Source organism: Amyelois transitella, chromosome 17, assembly GCF_032362555.1.
Source record: "Amyelois transitella isolate CPQ chromosome 17, ilAmyTran1.1, whole genome shotgun sequence".
In the NCBI taxonomy this organism is placed as follows: domain Eukaryota; kingdom Metazoa; phylum Arthropoda; class Insecta; order Lepidoptera; family Pyralidae; genus Amyelois; species Amyelois transitella.
In genome coordinates this window covers 10,026,260-10,045,742 of record NC_083520.1, presented here as the reverse complement: position 1 = coordinate 10,045,742, position 19,483 = coordinate 10,026,260, and the positions used below count along the sequence as shown (strand labels likewise).

At 38.7% G+C, this 19,483-nt stretch overlaps 1 protein-coding gene across 1 annotated transcript in view; it reads right to left on the bottom strand.

The window, feature by feature from the left end:
- Positions 1–19,483, bottom strand: part of LOC106142369 (golgin subfamily A member 4) — a 78,959-nt gene that overhangs the window by 11,563 nt on the left and 47,913 nt on the right. Inside the window, exons 20-32 of the mRNA XM_060948998.1 lie at positions 13,922–14,086; positions 13,020–13,137; positions 12,380–12,559; positions 9,327–11,065; positions 8,686–8,882; positions 7,830–8,088; positions 7,034–7,095; positions 6,223–6,360; positions 4,254–4,377; positions 3,698–3,868; positions 2,289–2,473; positions 1,240–1,369; positions 39–194 (exon numbers count right to left, since the gene is read on the bottom strand). Of these exons, the coding sequence (XP_060804981.1) occupies positions 39–194; positions 1,240–1,369; positions 2,289–2,473; positions 3,698–3,868; positions 4,254–4,377; positions 6,223–6,360; positions 7,034–7,095; positions 7,830–8,088; positions 8,686–8,882; positions 9,327–11,065; positions 12,380–12,559; positions 13,020–13,137; positions 13,922–14,086 (3,624 nt within the window). The remainder of the gene's footprint in view (positions 1–38; positions 195–1,239; positions 1,370–2,288; positions 2,474–3,697; positions 3,869–4,253; positions 4,378–6,222; positions 6,361–7,033; positions 7,096–7,829; positions 8,089–8,685; positions 8,883–9,326; positions 11,066–12,379; positions 12,560–13,019; positions 13,138–13,921; positions 14,087–19,483) is intronic.

Sequence of the window (19,483 nt, the reverse complement as noted above, 5' to 3'; positions counted from 1 at the left end):
TGTATGTATGTATGTATGTATGTATACAGAGTACATACGGCCTGGTCCCTGTCGGCCAGCTGCCGCCGCAGCAGCTCCAGGCGGCGCCGCTCGTCGCGCAGCGCGGCCAACTCGGCGCCCGCGCCGTCGGCGAGGCTCTTCTTCAGGCCCGCTATCTCGCGGCTCAGCTCGCTCTTGTGGCCTTCGATCTCGGACTGTAGGGAATCGATTTACACAGATTGAGTTGGCTTCGAAGTTCGAGACTTGTGTTACGAGATACTAAGTCAACGATACTATATTTTGCAATAAATACTTATGCAAATACATCAGAAGTTTGCCCTGGCCGAGATTGGAACCCGAGACCCCTGGTGTCACGGGCAAGCGCAAAGCCGCTGCTCCACAGAGGTCGTCAAATAGACATGTTATTAAATGAGATTAACTTGAAGCTATTTACTATCATTAACTAACTTCTCTCTCATTCCTAACCTAATTATTACATTAAACATAGAGTTACTGGTTCTTTTTAACGACGGAATAGCAACCTGTCACTTTATATGAATCTCAATTGCATCAGTGAGCCAAACAGTTGAACGTAGCCTAACAGTATTTTCAAGACTGTTGGCTCTGTTTACCTTGCAAGGAATTAGACTTGATTATATGAATGATAAATGAACATAAGTTGTAATATATGTGTAATGTACGTGTTTCAGATTAGCGCTGGCTGTGTTGTTTACAGCCAGCATTATGCTGAGAAGGTACCCTTTCGGGAACACCATTCTGCCTATCTACTTTTAAACTTTATTTATTTATTCTTTATTGTAACAATTACAATTTGTAAAGTACAATAGGCGGACTTAATGCTAACAGCATTATCTAACAGTCTACCATTGGGTTAAGCGGTTTACATAACACATAGTAACTATACATACTAGCTATCCCGTAGCTATACTGTAGCAAACTTTGTTTTGCCAATTAATAAATGTTTAAGGAATTAAAAAAACAAATTAACTTGCGGGCAACCCTTATTACTAAGTGGTATGAAGAATAGATGATGGCCGATTCTCAGACGTACTCATATTGAGTAAGTTTTATAACTGTGTTATTCGAAAAAGGAAAGAGGTAGTCTCTGCCTACCCCTCCGGGAAAGAGGCGTGATTTTATGTATGTATGTATAACTGTGTTATTCGAATAAATTCTTTTTACTTTTTCCTCATTTCTGAAGTCGGTATAAAAGCAAAATGAAATAAGCTGTTACGTTACCAAAGCATCATCGATGTGCGCCCGTCTGCCCGCGGCGTCCAGCTTCCGCTGCAGCTCCGCGACGCTGGCCGTCTTGGCGGCGAGGAGTTCTCTGGCTCGGAGCAGTTCAACGCTGATCTCGTGTTTTTGTCTGCAATACAAATTGAGATATTGCATTTTTTTGTGTCGTGTGGTTCCCGGCACCAATACGAAAAAGAATAGGACCACTCCGTCTCTTACCCATGGATGTCGTAAAAGGCGAGTAAGGGATAAGCTTACAAACTTGGGATTCTTTTTTTAGGCGATGGGCTAGCAACCTGTCACTATTTGAATCTCAACTCTATCATTAAGCCAAATAGCTGAACGTGGCCATTCAGTCTTTTCAAGACGTGACCATATGTATGTATGTATGTATGTTGGCCGAGAATTGAAATGGTTTGTTGATAATCTAGTCGCATCTTTATCCCTTACCCTCTCTACGTCTCGCAAAGACTGAAAGTCCATAATTCCAAGGTGTCCGTCCGTGCAGAAGAAGCGGTAACAAACTGCACAGCATCTTCTTCAATAACGTCAAAACAATCCAAACTTATAAATAGACACGATTGTGGTAGAAAAAATGACTTCGGGTTACGCAAAGCCGTTATAATCACAGTCACAACTTCATCCTGGTAAAGGGTCAGGTCAAAAGTACCCGAAACCGCCGAGCTTGCATGAAGAGAGTTATGAATGTGGATGAAGCGAAGGAAGTATGCAGGGATCGTGGCAAGTGGAAAGAGGTAGTTTCTGCCTTTTTTTTTTTCTCCGAAGGGGAAATCCTTTTAACGAACTGCCTCCCGGGTCTTCACCCGGGAGAGTGTGGGACTCCTGGCATCTAATGTGCCAGCCTACCCACTAAAACCCCTCCGGTGCGCCCTTTTCGCCATTTTGAGGACATCATGGGATCGCATGGCATTTCACCACAATGCCCTCCGGGGGTAGTTTCTGCCTGCCCCTCCGGGAAAGAGGCGTGATTTTATGTATGTATGTATGTATGTACAACTTCATCATCAGCCACCATCCACAAACGTTACCTCTTGGTATCAGCCAGTTCCCCCCTTAGGGCGGTGCAGGCCTCGCTCCTCACGTCGATCTCCCGCTGGGCTTGCAGCCTGCTGTGCTCCAGCATGGCTTGAAGGTCGCCGTGACGAGTGCGTTCCACCTCCAGCTTGGATTTCAACAGGCTGATCTCGCCTTTCAGACGCTCGTTGTTGTCCATCTGTCAAATTAAAAACTTTAATCCTACTACTATTATAAAGGCGAAAGTTTGTATGGATGTTTGTTACTCTTTCACGCAAAAACTACTGAACCGATTACCATGAAATTTGGTGTGTAGGTAGCTGAAGACCCAGAATAACACATAGGCTACTTTTTATCCCAGAGTTCCCGCGGGATTGATAGGGTTTCCATGCGGACGAAGTCGCGGGCGGCCTCTAGTCTATACTAATATTATAAAGTTACTAGTTCTACATTCATTCATGTTTTTTTAATGTAGACAATGTGTATTCGTTCATGATTTAGATTTAAGAGATCTATATTTGTACATTGACGTCCGATGAAAATGCTGCAGTGTAGTTTGTTCCGCCGCTTCTTCTACACATGCGCTTTGGAAGCGGTAGTAGTTATAATTAGATTTAAGTTATGTGACGTCAATACCTTGTATCCAATTTTGAAAATAAATCTATTCTATTCTATTCTAAACCTGAAGAGTTTGTTTGTTTGAACGAGCTAATATCGGGAACTACTGGTTTGAATTCAAAAAAATATTTTTGTGTTAAATAGAACATTTATCGAGGAAGGCTTTTGGCTATATAACATCACGCTGCTACTTCTAGGACCTTCTATTAGGAGCGAAGAAATAATGGAAAATGTGAAAAAAAGGGGGCAAATTATTCATCCTTGAAGGCTTCAATGATGCTCAAAATAACTATTCCACGCGGACGAAGTCGCGATGCTCCTGACGTGAGTGAAAAACATCGCGTGGAAACCTGTAAATTGGATGTGTAACCATGATCCATACATACATACATACATACATACATATGGTCACGTCTATATCCCTTGCGGGGTAGACAGAGCCAACAGTCTTGAAACGACTGACAGGCCACGTTCAGCTATTTGGCTTTAAGATAGAATTGAGATTCAAATAGTAACAGGTTGCTAGCCCATCGCCTTAATAGAAGAATTCCAAGTTTATAAGCCTACCCCTTAGTCACCTTCTACCACATCCATGGTAAAGAGATGGAGTGGTCCTATTCTTTTTTGCTATTGGCGCCGGGAACCACACGGCACACCATGATCCAACATGGGTTAAGCTTCCCAGCTACCCAAATCCAGGATCTCGGTCGAAGGGAAACCCGAGTATAACCGCCATTAACGCCAGGGGAAAGTGATAATAATCTGACTTTTAGAAGATCCTTCAACATACATACAATACACACACCTGGTTCTGCAGCACAAGTCTGTCCGCGTGTTTGGCGTCGTCCAGCATTTGTCTCTCCAGCTGCGTCACGCGAGCTCTCAACTCTTGTTCCCTTTGTTGCAGTTCCAACTCGGATTGCATGGAACACTCCAGGCGTTTCTTCAGGATCTGTATCATGTTGGAGTCTTGGTGCTGAAAAATTAAAAAAAAAACATCATACATACATACATATAGTCACGTCTATATCCCTTACGGGGTAGGCAGAGCCAATAGTCCCGAAAAGACTGAATGGCCACGTTCAGCTGCTCGGCTTAATGATGGAATTGAGATCCAAATAGTGACAGGTTGCTAGCCCATCGCCTTAAAAAAAAGGATCGCAATTTTATAAGCCTATGCCTCAGTCGCCTTTTACTACATCCATGTGAAAGAGATGGAGTGGTCCTATTCTTTTTTGTATTGATGCCGGGAACCACACGGCATGGATTAACGTTAAACCTATATTTTTTTGTAAAGCAAATCCGCGGGTAAAACCTATAGCGTATATATATCTATATATAGCGGGTATAAAATTTCCAACCTGTAAACTGTCAGCCGTGTCTTTATGCGTGTCGAGCAGCAGCTGTAGCCGCGCGGAGTTGTCTCTCTCCGCCTCGTAGCGGAGGAGGCTCGCCTGGCTCTCCAGCGCCAGCTTGTCGCGAATCCTGCGCGGAAGGCAAGCGATGGGAGATAACGACACACCATTAAATATCCTACTACTATTATAAAGGCGAAAGTTTGTATGGATGTTTGTTACTCTTTCACGCAAAAACTACTGAACCGATTACCATGAAATTTGGTATGTAGGTTGCTGAAGACCCAGAATAACACATAGGCTACTTTTTATCCCAGAGTTCCCGCGGGATTGATAGGGTTTCCATGCGGACGAAGTCGCGGGCGGCCTCTAGTAAAATATAAATATATATACGGGACAAATTACACTGATTGAATTAGCCTCGAAGTAAGTTCGAGACTTGTGTTACGAGATACTAACTCAGCGATACTATATTTTATAATAAATACTTATATAGATAAACATCCAAGACCCAGGCCAATCGGAGAAAGTTCGTTTCTCATCATGCCCTGGCCGGGATTCGAACCCGAGACCCCCGGTGTCACAGACAAGCGCACTACCGCTGCGCCACAGAGGCCGTCATTGCATGTGATTTGTTTCTTTTATAACTATGCACTTACTATTCTCTTGTTACTGTGTAAATTTCTATGCAATAAAGATATTACAAACGAAGATAATGTTAAAGAACCGGCCGAGTGCGAGTTGGACTCCCGTACGAAGATTAACTTACATACATACATATAATTACGTCTCCATCCCTTGCTAGACAGAGCCAACAGACAGAGTCGAAAAGAATGATAGGCCACCTTCAGCTTTTTGGCTTAATGATAGAATTGAGATTCAAATAGTGACAGGTTGCTAGCCCATCGCCTATAAAAAAGAATCCCAAATGTATGAGCCCATCCCTCAGTTCGCCTGTTACGACATCCATGGAAAGAGTGGTCCTATTCTTGGCTATGTCTACCCCGTAAGGGATGTACTCGTAGACTTGATGATAATTATGTACTAATTACTTCCACTGGTAAAAGACGCTAGAGAATAACATGTAGGTATATAGGAATTTCTCAAAGTATTAAACATCAATATTTTAATTTCGAAACTTTCGGTCCATGGGGTGCGTGCTCTTAAAAGTTCCCAAAACAGCTTCACGTCTTTTCAGCGTCACTGGTGACAAGAGGCTCAAGAGGCTCTTATCTCGCGCAAAGGATAGCAGTTGCTATCCAGTGCTCCACATTTATTCAGATTTCAGATTAACATTTTATTATTATGATTTTTTGTTTTTATGATTAAGTTTTATTGTATTAAGTTTTAGATTAATTTTATTACACTGTTTATCCGCAAACAAATTGCGTTAGAAGTAAACATTTTTCAGTACGAACATTTTTAATCGTGAAATCTTCAGATACTGAATAAAAAAACAATGGGTTGCAACGGAAAATAAAGATTGCTTTCGTCATAAAACTTGTCTAAAATTATAAGGTAAGTAAATAAAAAGTCTAATTTATTGTGATTCGTGTGTTGTCATGAAATAATTACTACGATTGTCCTTGGCATGTCAAAGTGGAATAAATTGATGTTGAGAAAGAAAACGAACGGATTGTTCTTTTTAAGACGTACTTGGGTACTGAAGTTATAGGCTAGATTAGAATTATTTTTAAAATAGTAATTATTACCAACCTAACTATATATCTACATAGTATTCAATTTATAAAATGGATAACACTAATTATATCTACTAACGCTTCCAAAGCGCATGTGTAGAAGTAGCGGAACAAACTACACTGCAGCATTTTCACCGGGCTATTATTTTTATAAATTTTTCAAGGACCAAATTTCGAATGTCTTGAGTTCAATAAGGATAGAAGCAAGTAGAAATCCACAGTCTCTGCCTACTCCGATGGGAAACAGGCATGATAGTTATATATAAATGTTTCACCTATTCAGCTCCGTGATGAGCGCGTCTTTATCTTGAAGTCTAGATTCCAAGTTGTTGAGTTGGAGCTGCAGTTTCTCATTCTCCGCTCTCAGCCGGTGGATGCGTTCTGACGATGACGAGTGTATTGAACTCGATGACCTGAAAACAAAATCAATATTGATACATATTGTGAAAAGTGTGTACAGGTATTTTTGTCCTCTTCACACGCTTCGTTAAATTTTATTCGTGTGTAAGAATTCATGATTGATTTTGACATAAATAATAATCATACATTAAAGAATTGAGGAAGTACGGGAATTTAACGCGAACGGAGATGCGGAAAAAGTTAATCTTATATATAAAATTCTCGTGTCACAATGTTCGTTTCTCCTCCTCCTCAAAAACGGGTTGATGAAATTTTGTGAGCATATTGAGTAGGTCTGAGAATCGGCCATCTATTTTTCCCTTAGTGATAAGGGTTGTTCACCCTTAATTTTTGGTCATTATCTTCTTTCTGGAAATGGTTATATGATCTCCCTAGATTGGAGATTGCATTGATAACATTTTCAAGAGCTGTAAAATCCCGGCGGCATTTTCTGCAGTATACTTTTACATGAAACAGTCTGTTTGTTTATTTGGATTGTTTGTATCTTTATTGCACATAAATTTCCAAGTAACAAGAAGTAGTACGTAGTTAAAAAAGAAATAAATCACTTGCAATGGCGGACTTATCCCATGAAGGGATCTCCTCCAGTTCACCGGCGATCGGTCTGTATTTTTCAGACATATTTCTTCGATTCAAATTAACATATTTTATAATGTATGTACTTACTTTGACGTATTCAAAGCCAGCCTTGGTATATCGTCACGATCGTCGCTACTCGCAGAAAGAATCTAAAAGAGAAAAAAAAACATAAGTCGTGTTTAAGATTGAGGATTAATTTGGCCAGATGGTCATGATTGGATGAGTCACGTTCAGCTATTATTTGAGCATCCCCTAGATATGAAACCTACTCCATTAAAACCTGTTCCAGTACTACATACCCATTCCATGATATCCTCATCCTGGGTAGAATTGTAATTGAGCAGATTCCCCAATGCCCTCTTCAACTCAGGTATTAAATTAGCTTCTTCTTCCTCCTGGCTTTAGTCCCGGTTGCATCCTCACCACTCTGGAGAGGAGCCCGGGGTATGCCTTTGACCATGGATCCTGCGTTCCACGTTCAGCTGTTATATTAGCATCCCCCAGATATCAAACCTACCCCATTAAAGCCTGTTCCAGTATTACATACATACATATGGTCACGTCTATATCCCTTGCGGGGTAGACAGAGCCAACAGTCTTGAAAAGACTGAATGGCCACGTTCAGCTATTTGGCTTAATGATAGAATTGAGATTCAAATAGTGACAGGGTTGCTGGCCCATCGCCTAAAAGAGGAGTCCCAAGTTTATAAGCCTATCCCTTAGTCGCCTTCTACGACATCCATGTGAAAGAGATGGAGTGGTCCTATTCCTTTTTTGTATTGGTGCCGGGAATCACACGGCACAATAAATAATAATAATACAAATAAATAAATGGTAAAAACCTTACCTAGCCGCAAGAACAGCGAGTTCCAGTATAACATACCTGTTCCATGATATCCTCGTCCAGGGTATGGCTGTAATTCAGCTGGTCCCTCAGCGCCCTCTCGAGTTCCGCGGTGGGCGAGCGAGCGCCGCCCCGCGCCGACACCACCATAGCATTCCCCTGCACCAGACTCCTGTGGTCACCCATCCTTTCCATCAGTTCCCTCAAATCTTGCACCTCCATTTCCAGTTCCTCGCAACGGCTGACTTTAGCCTGGAGCTTGGCTTTCAACTCGGCGACATTGGATTCTTCTCGCATTCTGCGAAACATAATTATAGTCAATTGTAATGTAACGAAAATTATATTACCCAAAATAATCTTGTCTTTTTGTGAACGCGTTAAACAACTATAACTAATCGTATTTACTTGCGATTTACTTCGTCTTGGTGTTAGTCCCATACACACATACGTATAGTCACGTCTTTATCCCTTACGGGGTAGACAGTCTCGAAAAGAGTGAAAGGCAACGTTCAGCTGTGTGGCTTAAAAATGGAATTGAGATTCTAATACTGACGGGTTGGTAGCAAAAATAAATAATAATACATACATACATACATATGGTCACGTTTTATATATGATATTCGTTATGGGGTAGACAGAGCCAACAGTCTTGTAAAGACTGATTGGCCACGTTCAGCTATTTGGCTTAATGATAGAATTGAGATTCAAATAAAGTTACAGGTTGCTAACCCATCGCCTAAAAGAAGAATCCCAAGTTTGTAAGCCTATCCCTTAGTCGCCATTTACGACATCCATGGGAAAGAGATGGAGTGGTCCTATTCCTTTTTATATTGGTGCCGGGAACCACACGGCACAATAAATAATAATATAAGTAAATGAATGGTAAAAATCTTACCTAGCCGCCAGAACAGCGAGTTGCTCATTCAATTGTCGTTTTTCAGCAGCGAGTTTGTCTAATTCCAGTTTAAGAGTCTCGTTTCGTTGTCTCAATTCGTTATTGTCCGTTTCTCTCTCAACAATTTGCTTGGTGGACAGTCCCAAGTTGTTTTTCAGTTCAGTTATGTCCAGCTTCGCTTTGGCTAGCTCAAATGCCTGTGGGAATAGAATAGAATAGATTTTTTTATCAAAATTGGATGTGGATGAAAAGGTGTCACTTATTGACGTTACATCACTTAAATCTAATTATATCTACTTTATGTTAAAAAAGTAAAATTTACATACCTCTACATACATAAATCTATTATGTATGTAGAAGTATGTAAATTTTTCGTTTTTAAGTTTTCTTTTACTTGATAATTGACTTATTTCATTTAACATGGATATCATTTAACCATATTATAAGCTTTTCTTAAGGGAAGTGAACACAATTTCAAGTGAAAACAATTTCAAGAGCGCCAAAGCTTATTTTAACATTAGTTTACTTAAAATTCATTTCGACACAAGAATTTAAGTAAATTAAAGTGTACCGTCTAGGTACACCAAAATAAACACACTACTAACATCTAGATTTAAGATATAAGTATGGCAACAACATACCTTATCATTGAGCTCTTTCTTGTTAAAGTCCAATTCGTGTTGCAGCAAAGAAATCTGCTTCCTTATCTTGACCAGCTGTTTCTTATCACTAGAAGCGTTCCTCTCCTTCCTTCCCTCCCCCTCCCCTGCCTTATTTCTAGGGGAAGGGCTACGAGACACCATCTTCAACTGCTCCTTCAAACTCGCCACTTCCTCATGAAAACTGTTTATATCTTCATGCAAGATTTCTATTTCCGTCTCCTTGTCTTTCAATTTGTCCGTTAGCAATTTCAATTCTTCTATTTTCAAAGTCAGTTCGTTGTTTAACGAGTTTAACCGTTCCAACTCGCTCTCGCTATTATGCAACTTGATCGACGCATTCTCTTGTTCTTTTTCCAGTTTCGTCAATTTGAGTTTCAATTCATTATTGTTTGTAATTAAATTATTATTTTCTTCCTTAGCTACGTTCAAATCACGAGTCAGCGCTTCGACTGTGTCTTGCAGTTGGAACAGTTCATTAGATTTTTCTTCGAAAGCCTCTTTCAAATTCTCAAATTGTTCGGTTTTATCATTGAGACACCTTTGTAAATCGTCAAATCTATCTAAGTGCTGATTTAAACTATCTATTTGTTGATTCTTCTCTGATACTAATTGCTCTAACTTATTGAGTTCGTTTAATTTCTCTCTCAATTGATGGTTTTCCGACTCACTCTTTTCCAATGAAGAATTCCTACTTTTAACTTCATCAATTTTAACTTCTAGTTCAGTGAGTTTGTTTGTCAAATTACGTTTCTCTTTAGCGAGTTCCAATATCATATTTTCTCGCCTCAAAATATCTTCTTTGAGCAAATGCAAATCTTTGGATTTATCATTCACTTCCTTTGATAGCTCGGCTACTCTTTGTTCTAGTAATTTTTTGTTGGAAGAGAAATTTTCTAACTGGTTTTCATAGAACTTTTTGTCATTCTCCATTGTAGCCATAGTGTTTTCCAATAATCCTTTCAGTTCTTCGACCTCCTCTTTCAGAGCTGGGAATTCACAAAGCTGTTCTTCAGCATTCTTTAACTCCGATTTACAATTTTCCAACTCGGTCCTAGATTTCTTAATTTCGTGTTTCAACTGAGTTAATATATCAGGGAAATTCTCTTGTTTAATATCCAACGTGATTCCTAATTCTCTTAGTGAAGTGAATTCTTCTTCTTCTTCATGTGATCTATTGTCTTTAGACGGCTCGATAGAGAAGTCAATCTTTTTAGGTTCAACGCTCAAATCTTTGCTATCATTAATTTCTCTGTTGGGATATAACGAGCAGTTATCTGGTATGTTTTGCGCTGTAGAATGTTTGACACTGTCTCCAAATTTGTCTATTGTCCCAAACATAGTAGTTTCATTGACATTACGTTTGAATTGTTTGAGCACATCTTTGTTTTGTGTCGATGTGAGATGTGTTGGGAGGGAATCGGCTCTCGGCGTGTGTTGAACGTCATAGTGATCGGCATCTATGTTCAAAGAGCTCATATTCGCTCTATGTAGTTCCGGGGGCAACGTCCTGTTCAACTGACTCTTTTCTTTAACTTCAGTGGCGTACGGAGCACCGGATAAGCTCATATTATGAGCCTTTAATTCCGCCCGTCTCATCTGTAAATCTTGCTCGTCAAATTCAGATATAGAAACGATGTCGCTCAGCGTTCGAGCTGAAGTTTTCCCTTCAATAAATTCACTCTTATCGTCTTTCTGGTTTTCATCTTCTAATTTTAGAGCTGTAAAACAAAAGATATGATGAGTCATGACCTAACTGGTACTAGCACTAGTCTAGACACTAGACACACGGGTCCATTATCGTGTTAACCTAAATTAATGTGAGTTGGATGAGGCCCAAATGTTTGGAAGCAATTGTCATAGTAGAAACGGAAAATTTCATGTTCCAGGCGTCAAGGAAATCATTGGCAATTGTTATTTTATTGAAGAAAAAAAAATTCTACGTCGTCTCTAAAATCAACATTGTCAGGACCCCTAGTGCCAAAGTTTTCAAGATTTTTGTCTCTTTCTACCACGCGATAAGTAGAGACGAGACTATATGTATGTTTTTAAGAACTATGCATGTACATATATATGTATGAATTCCTTAAATTTGGCAATGAAAATCAAGCGTTATCTGAAACCAAAGCCCTAGACGTCATTTTATAACATTTTAATAATAACGTTAGCGGTTTGCGGAGGCGTTAGGAGCAAATTGTTCAAGCGGTGACATCAGAATAACGTCATGCCAAAATTAAATGCAGTCTGTATTGCATTACAAAAATATAGAACAATCATTCCTATAACAAATGAAGTAAGACAAAAATTCAACAAATGTTGGCACTCGCTGTCGTTGGGTGTATGATATCACATTGGTAAGAACACTCGGTTTAAGGTATCTGAGTTCAGATCCATTACAAGGTTTATTCAGGGGGAAAACAAAACACAGACTCAAAGGTAAAACCTACGCAGCCAACGTGTTGCTGATAGATAAATGAACCCATTATAATCTTCATTGATCGAGAGCAGCCCCCGGATTATAGCACGCGCGACGACGTTTTTATCGCGCGACAAACTATCGCTATTTCACATCATGATAAAATAGGAAAAAACGATTGTTTTGCACGCGATAAAAACAGCGTCGAGCGTGGCATACCTACTACTGGGGCAGTCAGCCAGCTAACCAAACAAAGGGGTGGACAAAAGCGGCGGACGAGATTGGATGCAATAGGGCACAAAATAAAATAAATAACATACATACATACATATGGTCACGTCTATATCCCTTGCGGGGTAGACAGAGCCGACAGTCTTGAAAAGACTGATAGGTCACGTTCAGCTATTTGGCTCAATGATAGAATTGAGATTGAAATAGAGACAGGTTGCTAGCTCATCGCCTAAAAATGAATCCCAAGTTTGTAAGCCTAACCCTTAGTTGCCTTTTAAGACATCCGTGGGAAAGAGATGAGGAAGAGATAACATAAATAATATTGGACTTCTTTGTCCAAGAATTAACAACTTTTATAGCTGAAGACGATGATGAATTTCAATCTTACCCATGAGCTCTTGTAGCTGATCCTCCTTCTCCGCCAGCTCCCTGCGTTGGTCCCTGACAGCGGCCTGCAACTCATCTTTGTCAGCTTCGAGACCTCGCACCAGCGACTCCAGTTGAGCGATGCGGCTCTGAGCTGATGATAGCTCGCGTTCTAATATTATCACTTTGTCTTTCGGATTGCCTGGAACAATTTGACATGTTAAATTTTTCGGAAGAGTACGCCACCTGAGGTCAGAAATTTGCGATGAAATTTAGTCAAGGTAAATGTTGTATGTTGAGTATGACGGTATGTTGATCGCCGATAAAAAAAAACTGTCACAACAAAGCTTCTTCTGATAAACAAAAAGAAAAGTAGAAGATCAGATGATTTCCAGCTTGATTTGGAAACCAGCTCACCGGAGTGCCACCTTTGACCATGATAATACAGTACACGATAATACAGATATATTTATTATTATTCGAAGCGACAACCGTATTAAATTATGATTAAAGCTGCAGCAGATGAATGTGCGTATTCCCTTAGTCAACAAAATTAGTTGCTTTTTGTGGGTGGCGTTTAATTCGTTGCTTTTTGTAGATGGCGCTAGAATCACGCGGGCGAAGCGGGTAAAAGGTCGTTCTGTTTAAATAGATTTCCTCACATGAGTTCCCGTAGAGCGTGTGATGTTGCTCGTTCAACTTGTCCCTCTCCTCTGAATTCTGTTTGAGCCGCGCCAGCTGCTTGTCTTTGGATTCCAACTCTTCTTTCATCCGCTGGACCTGTTCACAGATATTATTGTTATATATCTATATATATAAAAGCGAAAAACACTCACTTAGGAATCACGAAATCTCGAAATCTACTGAGCCAATAAAGATGAAATTTGGCAGGAAGGTAGATTTTAATTAGGAGCTATCCACTAAGAAAGGATTTTTGGAAATTCCATTCCTAAGGGGGTGAAATAGGGGTTGCAAGTTTGTATGAAACTTCGTCATTTTTAGTGTGGGTTACGCGGACGAAGTCGCGGGCAACAGCTAGTATATATATATACACAAAGCGTCGAAGCGACTGGTAACGCGATGGAGGGGAACCTTCTTTGCTCAAAGAATTAGTCTGGCTATTCAGCGGGGAAATGTTGCCAGCCTATTGGACGAGTTGTCTCGATGTGGTTATTTAAAAATAAATTTAAAGAAAATAAAGAAATATATATATTTATGATGACACAGGTGAATCAAAAGAATGGCGGTGAAAAAATGAACTTGGGCCAACACGGCTGTTGGAAACGATATTGGCGTCACCGTATTGTAACGAATTATACCCCTAGCTAAAATATCGTGAGGAAACTTGCACATTCAGGCAATTGGATGTGTAACCATGATCGATCCAAAACGGGTAAGGTTCGCCTGCAAAGGTTGCGGAGGCCAGATGAGAGTTGCTTCATGTAAAAACCCGACTCACCCAATCCAGGATCCATGATCGAAGGCACACCCCGCGCTCCTCTCCAGAGTGGTGAGGATGCAACTGGAAATAAACCAGGTGGAAGATACAGATGCGATGTGATACCTCAGCTTTAGCATCGTGCAGCTGCACAGACAGCTGGCTGGCGGCGTGGTGGGCCAGGGCCTCCGCGTCGTTCCTCTGCTGCTGGAGCCTCGCTGATAAGGATGATATCTTCAGCGCTTGCTCCGACATCCGCGCTTGGAGGACATCGCGTTCAGCCCGCACCTCCTGGGAGAGGAAAAATTCAAAAAATTCAAAAAAATTCAGAAACATTCAAAAAAATTCAAAATTTTTATTCATTATTATATATAGGATACTTCATATCGCTTAATAATTGTCAAAACATTTAGTTACAGAACATGGTTTGACGTCAAACAAATCACTTAAAAACTAAGTTTACTGCCGCTTCCAAGGTGTCAGTGCAGAAGAAGCGGTAACAAAATGCACTGCAGCATTTTCTCATTTTCACAAAAAAATATTGGTGTGATATATATGTACAAAATGTGAATATATAAAATTCTATTGCTTGCATGAAGAGAGTTATGAATGTGGATGAAGCGAAGGTAGTGTGCAGAGATCGTGGCAAGTGGAAAGAGGTAGTCTCTGCCTACCCCTCCGGGAAAGAGGCGTGATTTTATGTATGTATGTATAGAATTCTATAAAACCTTTTTCATAACTAATGTTTCTTAACATATAATGGAGCGCGCACCTTCTGGGAAAGATAATGATTGGTGTGATATATATGTACAAATCCGTGTATAAGTATTATATATAAGTCTATATAAACTTTATCAAAGCAAATGTTTCTTAACTTATAATGGACTAATACTGCAGATGTAGTGTACAAGTTGAATGTTATATTACAATGTTTTATGAAGCAGGGAACTCGTAATGGCAAATATTACAATGGACAGAAAACTAAATAAAAGTGATGGTGTGTTATATAACGCGCACTTTTAAGGAGGAACACTCAATTACTGCAATTGAGTGTTAGTCCCTAACAATGACATGATCATATATCTCTCATTTCAGCGAATCCAGGGGACTGAATTCTCAGCTGTAAACCTCAAAACTTGGTACCTACATGCCAATAGTAATGATTTTTACATGCTTGAATTTAATTGAAAGAAATATATTGAAGATGTTTCATTGTTTATATACGAAAGTATTTATAACCACAATAAAAATAAAGAGAAAAGATTTGTATGTTTGTAAACAACAAACTCAAAAGATTTGAACACACTTTCGAACCGATTTTGATTAAATTTGGTACACAGATAGAAAAGATATTTGCAAATAACATAGTACCTAGTACAAGCTAGCAATACATACATAGACATACCCAGAACGAGCTGGAGAAGTGGAAACTATACAGGCTTTTTGGATTTAAATTATTACAGGTTAGTATGAATGCCGTGTATAATGGTGCCGTGTGGTTCCCGGCACCAATAGAAAAGAATAGGACCACTCCATCTCTCTCCCATGGATGTCGTAAAAGACGACTAAGGGGTAGGCTTATAAACTTGGGATTCTTATTTTAGGCGATGGGCTAGCAAACTGTCACTATTTGAATCTCAATTCTATCTTAAAGCCAAAAGCTGAACGTGGCCTATCAGTCTTTTCAAGACTGTTGGCTCTGTCAACCACGCAAGGGATATAGATGTGATTATATGTATGTATGTAGTATGAATGTTAACGTTTAAAACGACTGCTTGACAAACAGTGAACGTTACCGGGTTAGCGATGCGCTAAATATAACGACGGCCTGGTCTACATTGCCTACGTTCAATATGTATAGTGAATCACATTCTTAAGTCTCACCACATAAACTAAATAATAAATAAGTCATTTTTATTGATGAAGACGTGGAACAAATTCTAAGAGGCAAGAGAGGATCTTAAAAACATTAAAATGAATAGAAAGCACAAAGGTTATACTTATATGAATTAAAATTTAGTCTGTTTAAATTATCTTGCTTTAAACTTGTGTCAGTTTAAGTTCATGCAAAATTGGTTGAATATTTTAATAAATCAATTTGATCCTTTCTTCTATTTGTATGTATGTATGTCTATCAGTCTGACAGTCTAATCACTATCATAGTATAAAGCAATATGCTTATATCTTTAAAACTATGTAACGGATTATGATGCGGTTTAGATAGAGTGATTCAAGAGCAAGTTTTATAATAACATGCTTAATATAGATAGATGGATAGACTCTTTATTGCACCATAAGAAAAAGAAAAACAGAAAAAAAAAACACAGGTAATGAGGCACAAAGGCTAAAGCAATCTCTTCCAGTCAACGTAAGGGTGGGAGGAAATTAAAATATATTAGAGAACCACTGATAATTTTAAGATTTCTAATATGAAGTCGTAAATAAACACATTTTTTGCGCTTACATTGCAAAACGCTGGCTGAACTCTAAGAGATAGATCAAAATAATGTACTAGGTAATATTGTATACCTTTAAAAGGTCTAAAGGCAATATATTTAGCTATCTGCTTTGCACCCGTACGAATCCGGGGCGGGTCGCTATTTCAATGATATAATTACGTCATACCATCCAAAATCGTCATAGTAACAAATGTGCGACCTTCAATCGATGTCAGGAACATATAGTCAGAGCTTGGTCACAGAAGTATTCACAATTGGAAATTATTGCGAACTAGCTGACCCGCGCAACTTCGTTTGCGTGTATCCCGCTACTTCGACAAATACAGTCAACGCACCAACACATATTGGATACCTACAAATTTTCAATTCACAATAACTTCTCTTTCCCTTAACCGCGTTTAAAATATTAAAATGTTTTTTGGTTTCTGTGACTCTTCTTTGATCGCCCCCCGGGTATCAGTTTTTGGAAAAAATATTTAAGTAATGTACAGATTTTTTTTTGTCTTATATGTATAGATCAAAGTCGTAGTACCTACTTTTTAATATTATTTATTTTTTATGTACCGTTTTTATAGGGACGCTGCCCCCGCCGCCGCGGCCGGCCCGTACCGTGCCGCAATACTAATATCGTGATATCTCCTAAACTATATGTCTAAATAACACACTGTAAACTGCAAAAATAATCTAAATTAAATGCTCGTGATGATGAACTTACTTATTTTGATAAGGATATATGTATTATTGGTTATATCACCAGTTAAACATCACCCAACGAATTAAATGTTTTTTTAATACAGAAAAGTAGTTTTTGTGACTTAAATAAAAAAGCTGGATATATGTCATCGCGGACTTTTTTGTAGAACTAATAAAGACCAATGTTTTTGCTGTACATTGTTCTTACTTGTATCCAACGGTATAAGCGGCGCACGCACAAATGCAATATTCAATTAGATTTTTTTTCTGACTTCTTGGACATAAATCGCTATAACTCAGCTAATATAGTTTCAATGTATTTCAATTATATATAAAAACCTGTCGGAGAAAATACTCTTTCTATTAGTGAAAACCGCATCAAAATCCGTTGCGTAGTTTTAAAGTTTTATGCATACGAAGGGACTACAGACAAAATGGGCGACTTTGTTTTATACTATGTAGTGATAACTGTCGCACAATTGACTGAACGAATGCTGATTGAAGGCAGTTTATACTTATAGGGAGCGGCCGACTTTGCATGCGATATAAATCGTTGAAAAAATATAATCTTGTTGGAAATTAAAATCGCTAATTTTTATCATATTTTGAAATGGTCTATGATACTGTTCTTTTATTTAGGTATTGTGAAAATGTGAGGAACAACTGTAGAAAATTACATTAAAATAAAATATTTGTTTTGATTGCAAACCTTCATACCACTCTAATACTCTTTGTATTACAAACATACATAAAATCAGGGCTCTTTCCTCGGAGTGGCAGGGAGAGACTGCATCTGCTATAACTTTTTATAATGACTAGGTACATACATGTTTGAATTTAATAAATACCTACTACGTACTCTCGCGATATTTTGGCAAACGTCTGGCTAATACCAAAATAAGATTTAATTGCACTTGCGAGGGTCATTGCGCAGACAGAATGCATTAACATAATGTAAACATGGCTTACAAATAATGTGTTTTATCCATACATACATTTTTTTGTAATGTAATTATGTATTATGTGGTATGCATGTGCACTTTATCGCACCACCAACTTAAGGTTTTTCTGTTTGGTCAGCTGGTTGACTGGTAGAGAATGCCAAACGGTACTAAGTCCGCCTTTTGTACTTTCCTTTTGTGCAATAAAGTTTTAAATAAATAAATAAAATACATATTGTAGAAAATCATGCCTCTTTTCCGGCGCGGTAGGCAGAACCTTTCCACTTGACACGATTCCTGCATTGCTTACACTTCATCTTATAATCCAAACTTAATAATATTTTAAAAAAGAAAAGCATTTGTATTTATAAAATTTATGCTTTGTCGAACCAACGAAATTAAACGACACTTGAACCTAACTACATTAACAAGGCATAAAAAGCTTTTAAGAATATATTCCAATGTTTGGCTCTGTCTACCCCGCAAGGGATATAGACGTGACTATATGTATGTAAGAAAGTTCTATTAGTGTTTGTTTTACTGTATTTTTACTAACATAGATAAATATGTATATATTTTTAGCCAACAGACGCATTAAACGAAGTGCGTAGTTCGTAACGGCCTTATGTTATTTCATTTAAAACTTTGCTACTCAATATTTGTATGAGCAGTTAATATTATTTTAACCGATGATGTAAAGGATAATGTGAATTTTATTAAAGTAGTTTATTCTCCATATACCAGAATTCAAAGTTCGAAATTGTTATTTTTTTTTTCTTAACTTCCTTTAACTCTATTCAAATTACTATGAGTAAAATCCTTTCTGTAACAGCATATATACACCCTATAAGAACAGTCAATGAAACCACATTTTTACCATATAAATCTGGTGACCTAAGGCCACTCCAGAATCCGACTCACCGTGAGATCCGGCAGTCCCATGCCGATATACCGCCTAATGTAACTCCACACAAACATCACAACGCACAAACCATTGGCACTATATATCTCTTACATGGTGTATGATATATCTCAATGATGAACTACACAACATATCTAACACATGGATGATCGCACCTTACGACAGCATAACACGCTTTGCAACATCGGGCTCCGGGATACACTGAGTGCTGACCGGGACTCTGTTGGGAATTGTGATGTCAGAACATTGGATGTGGCAAATTTGTGCTTCGATTTAATGAAATAGCTGAACGTGGCCATTCAGTCTTTTCAAGACTGTTGGCTCTGTCTACCCCGCAAGTGATATAGACGTGACCATATGTATGTATGTATGTATTTAATGAATTAATGTTTTACACATTAAATTTACCGACGTTTTCCATCATCTGAAAGTGATAAATTGAATACGTGTAATGTTTAGTAAGAGCAGCATACTCGTACTACCTCGTTTGGTATATAGGCGCTTTGTTAGATTCGGAAGGAAACGACAAAAACATATCAGAGATAACTTGACATAAGTTCTTAAAACTTTAAAGAGAAGCGCTGAATGTAGGCCACTGCCCACTGGTCAATATACTTTTTTTTCTGGGGGACCCTATATCCAGAAAAACACCCATTCAATTTATTCCTTCTTC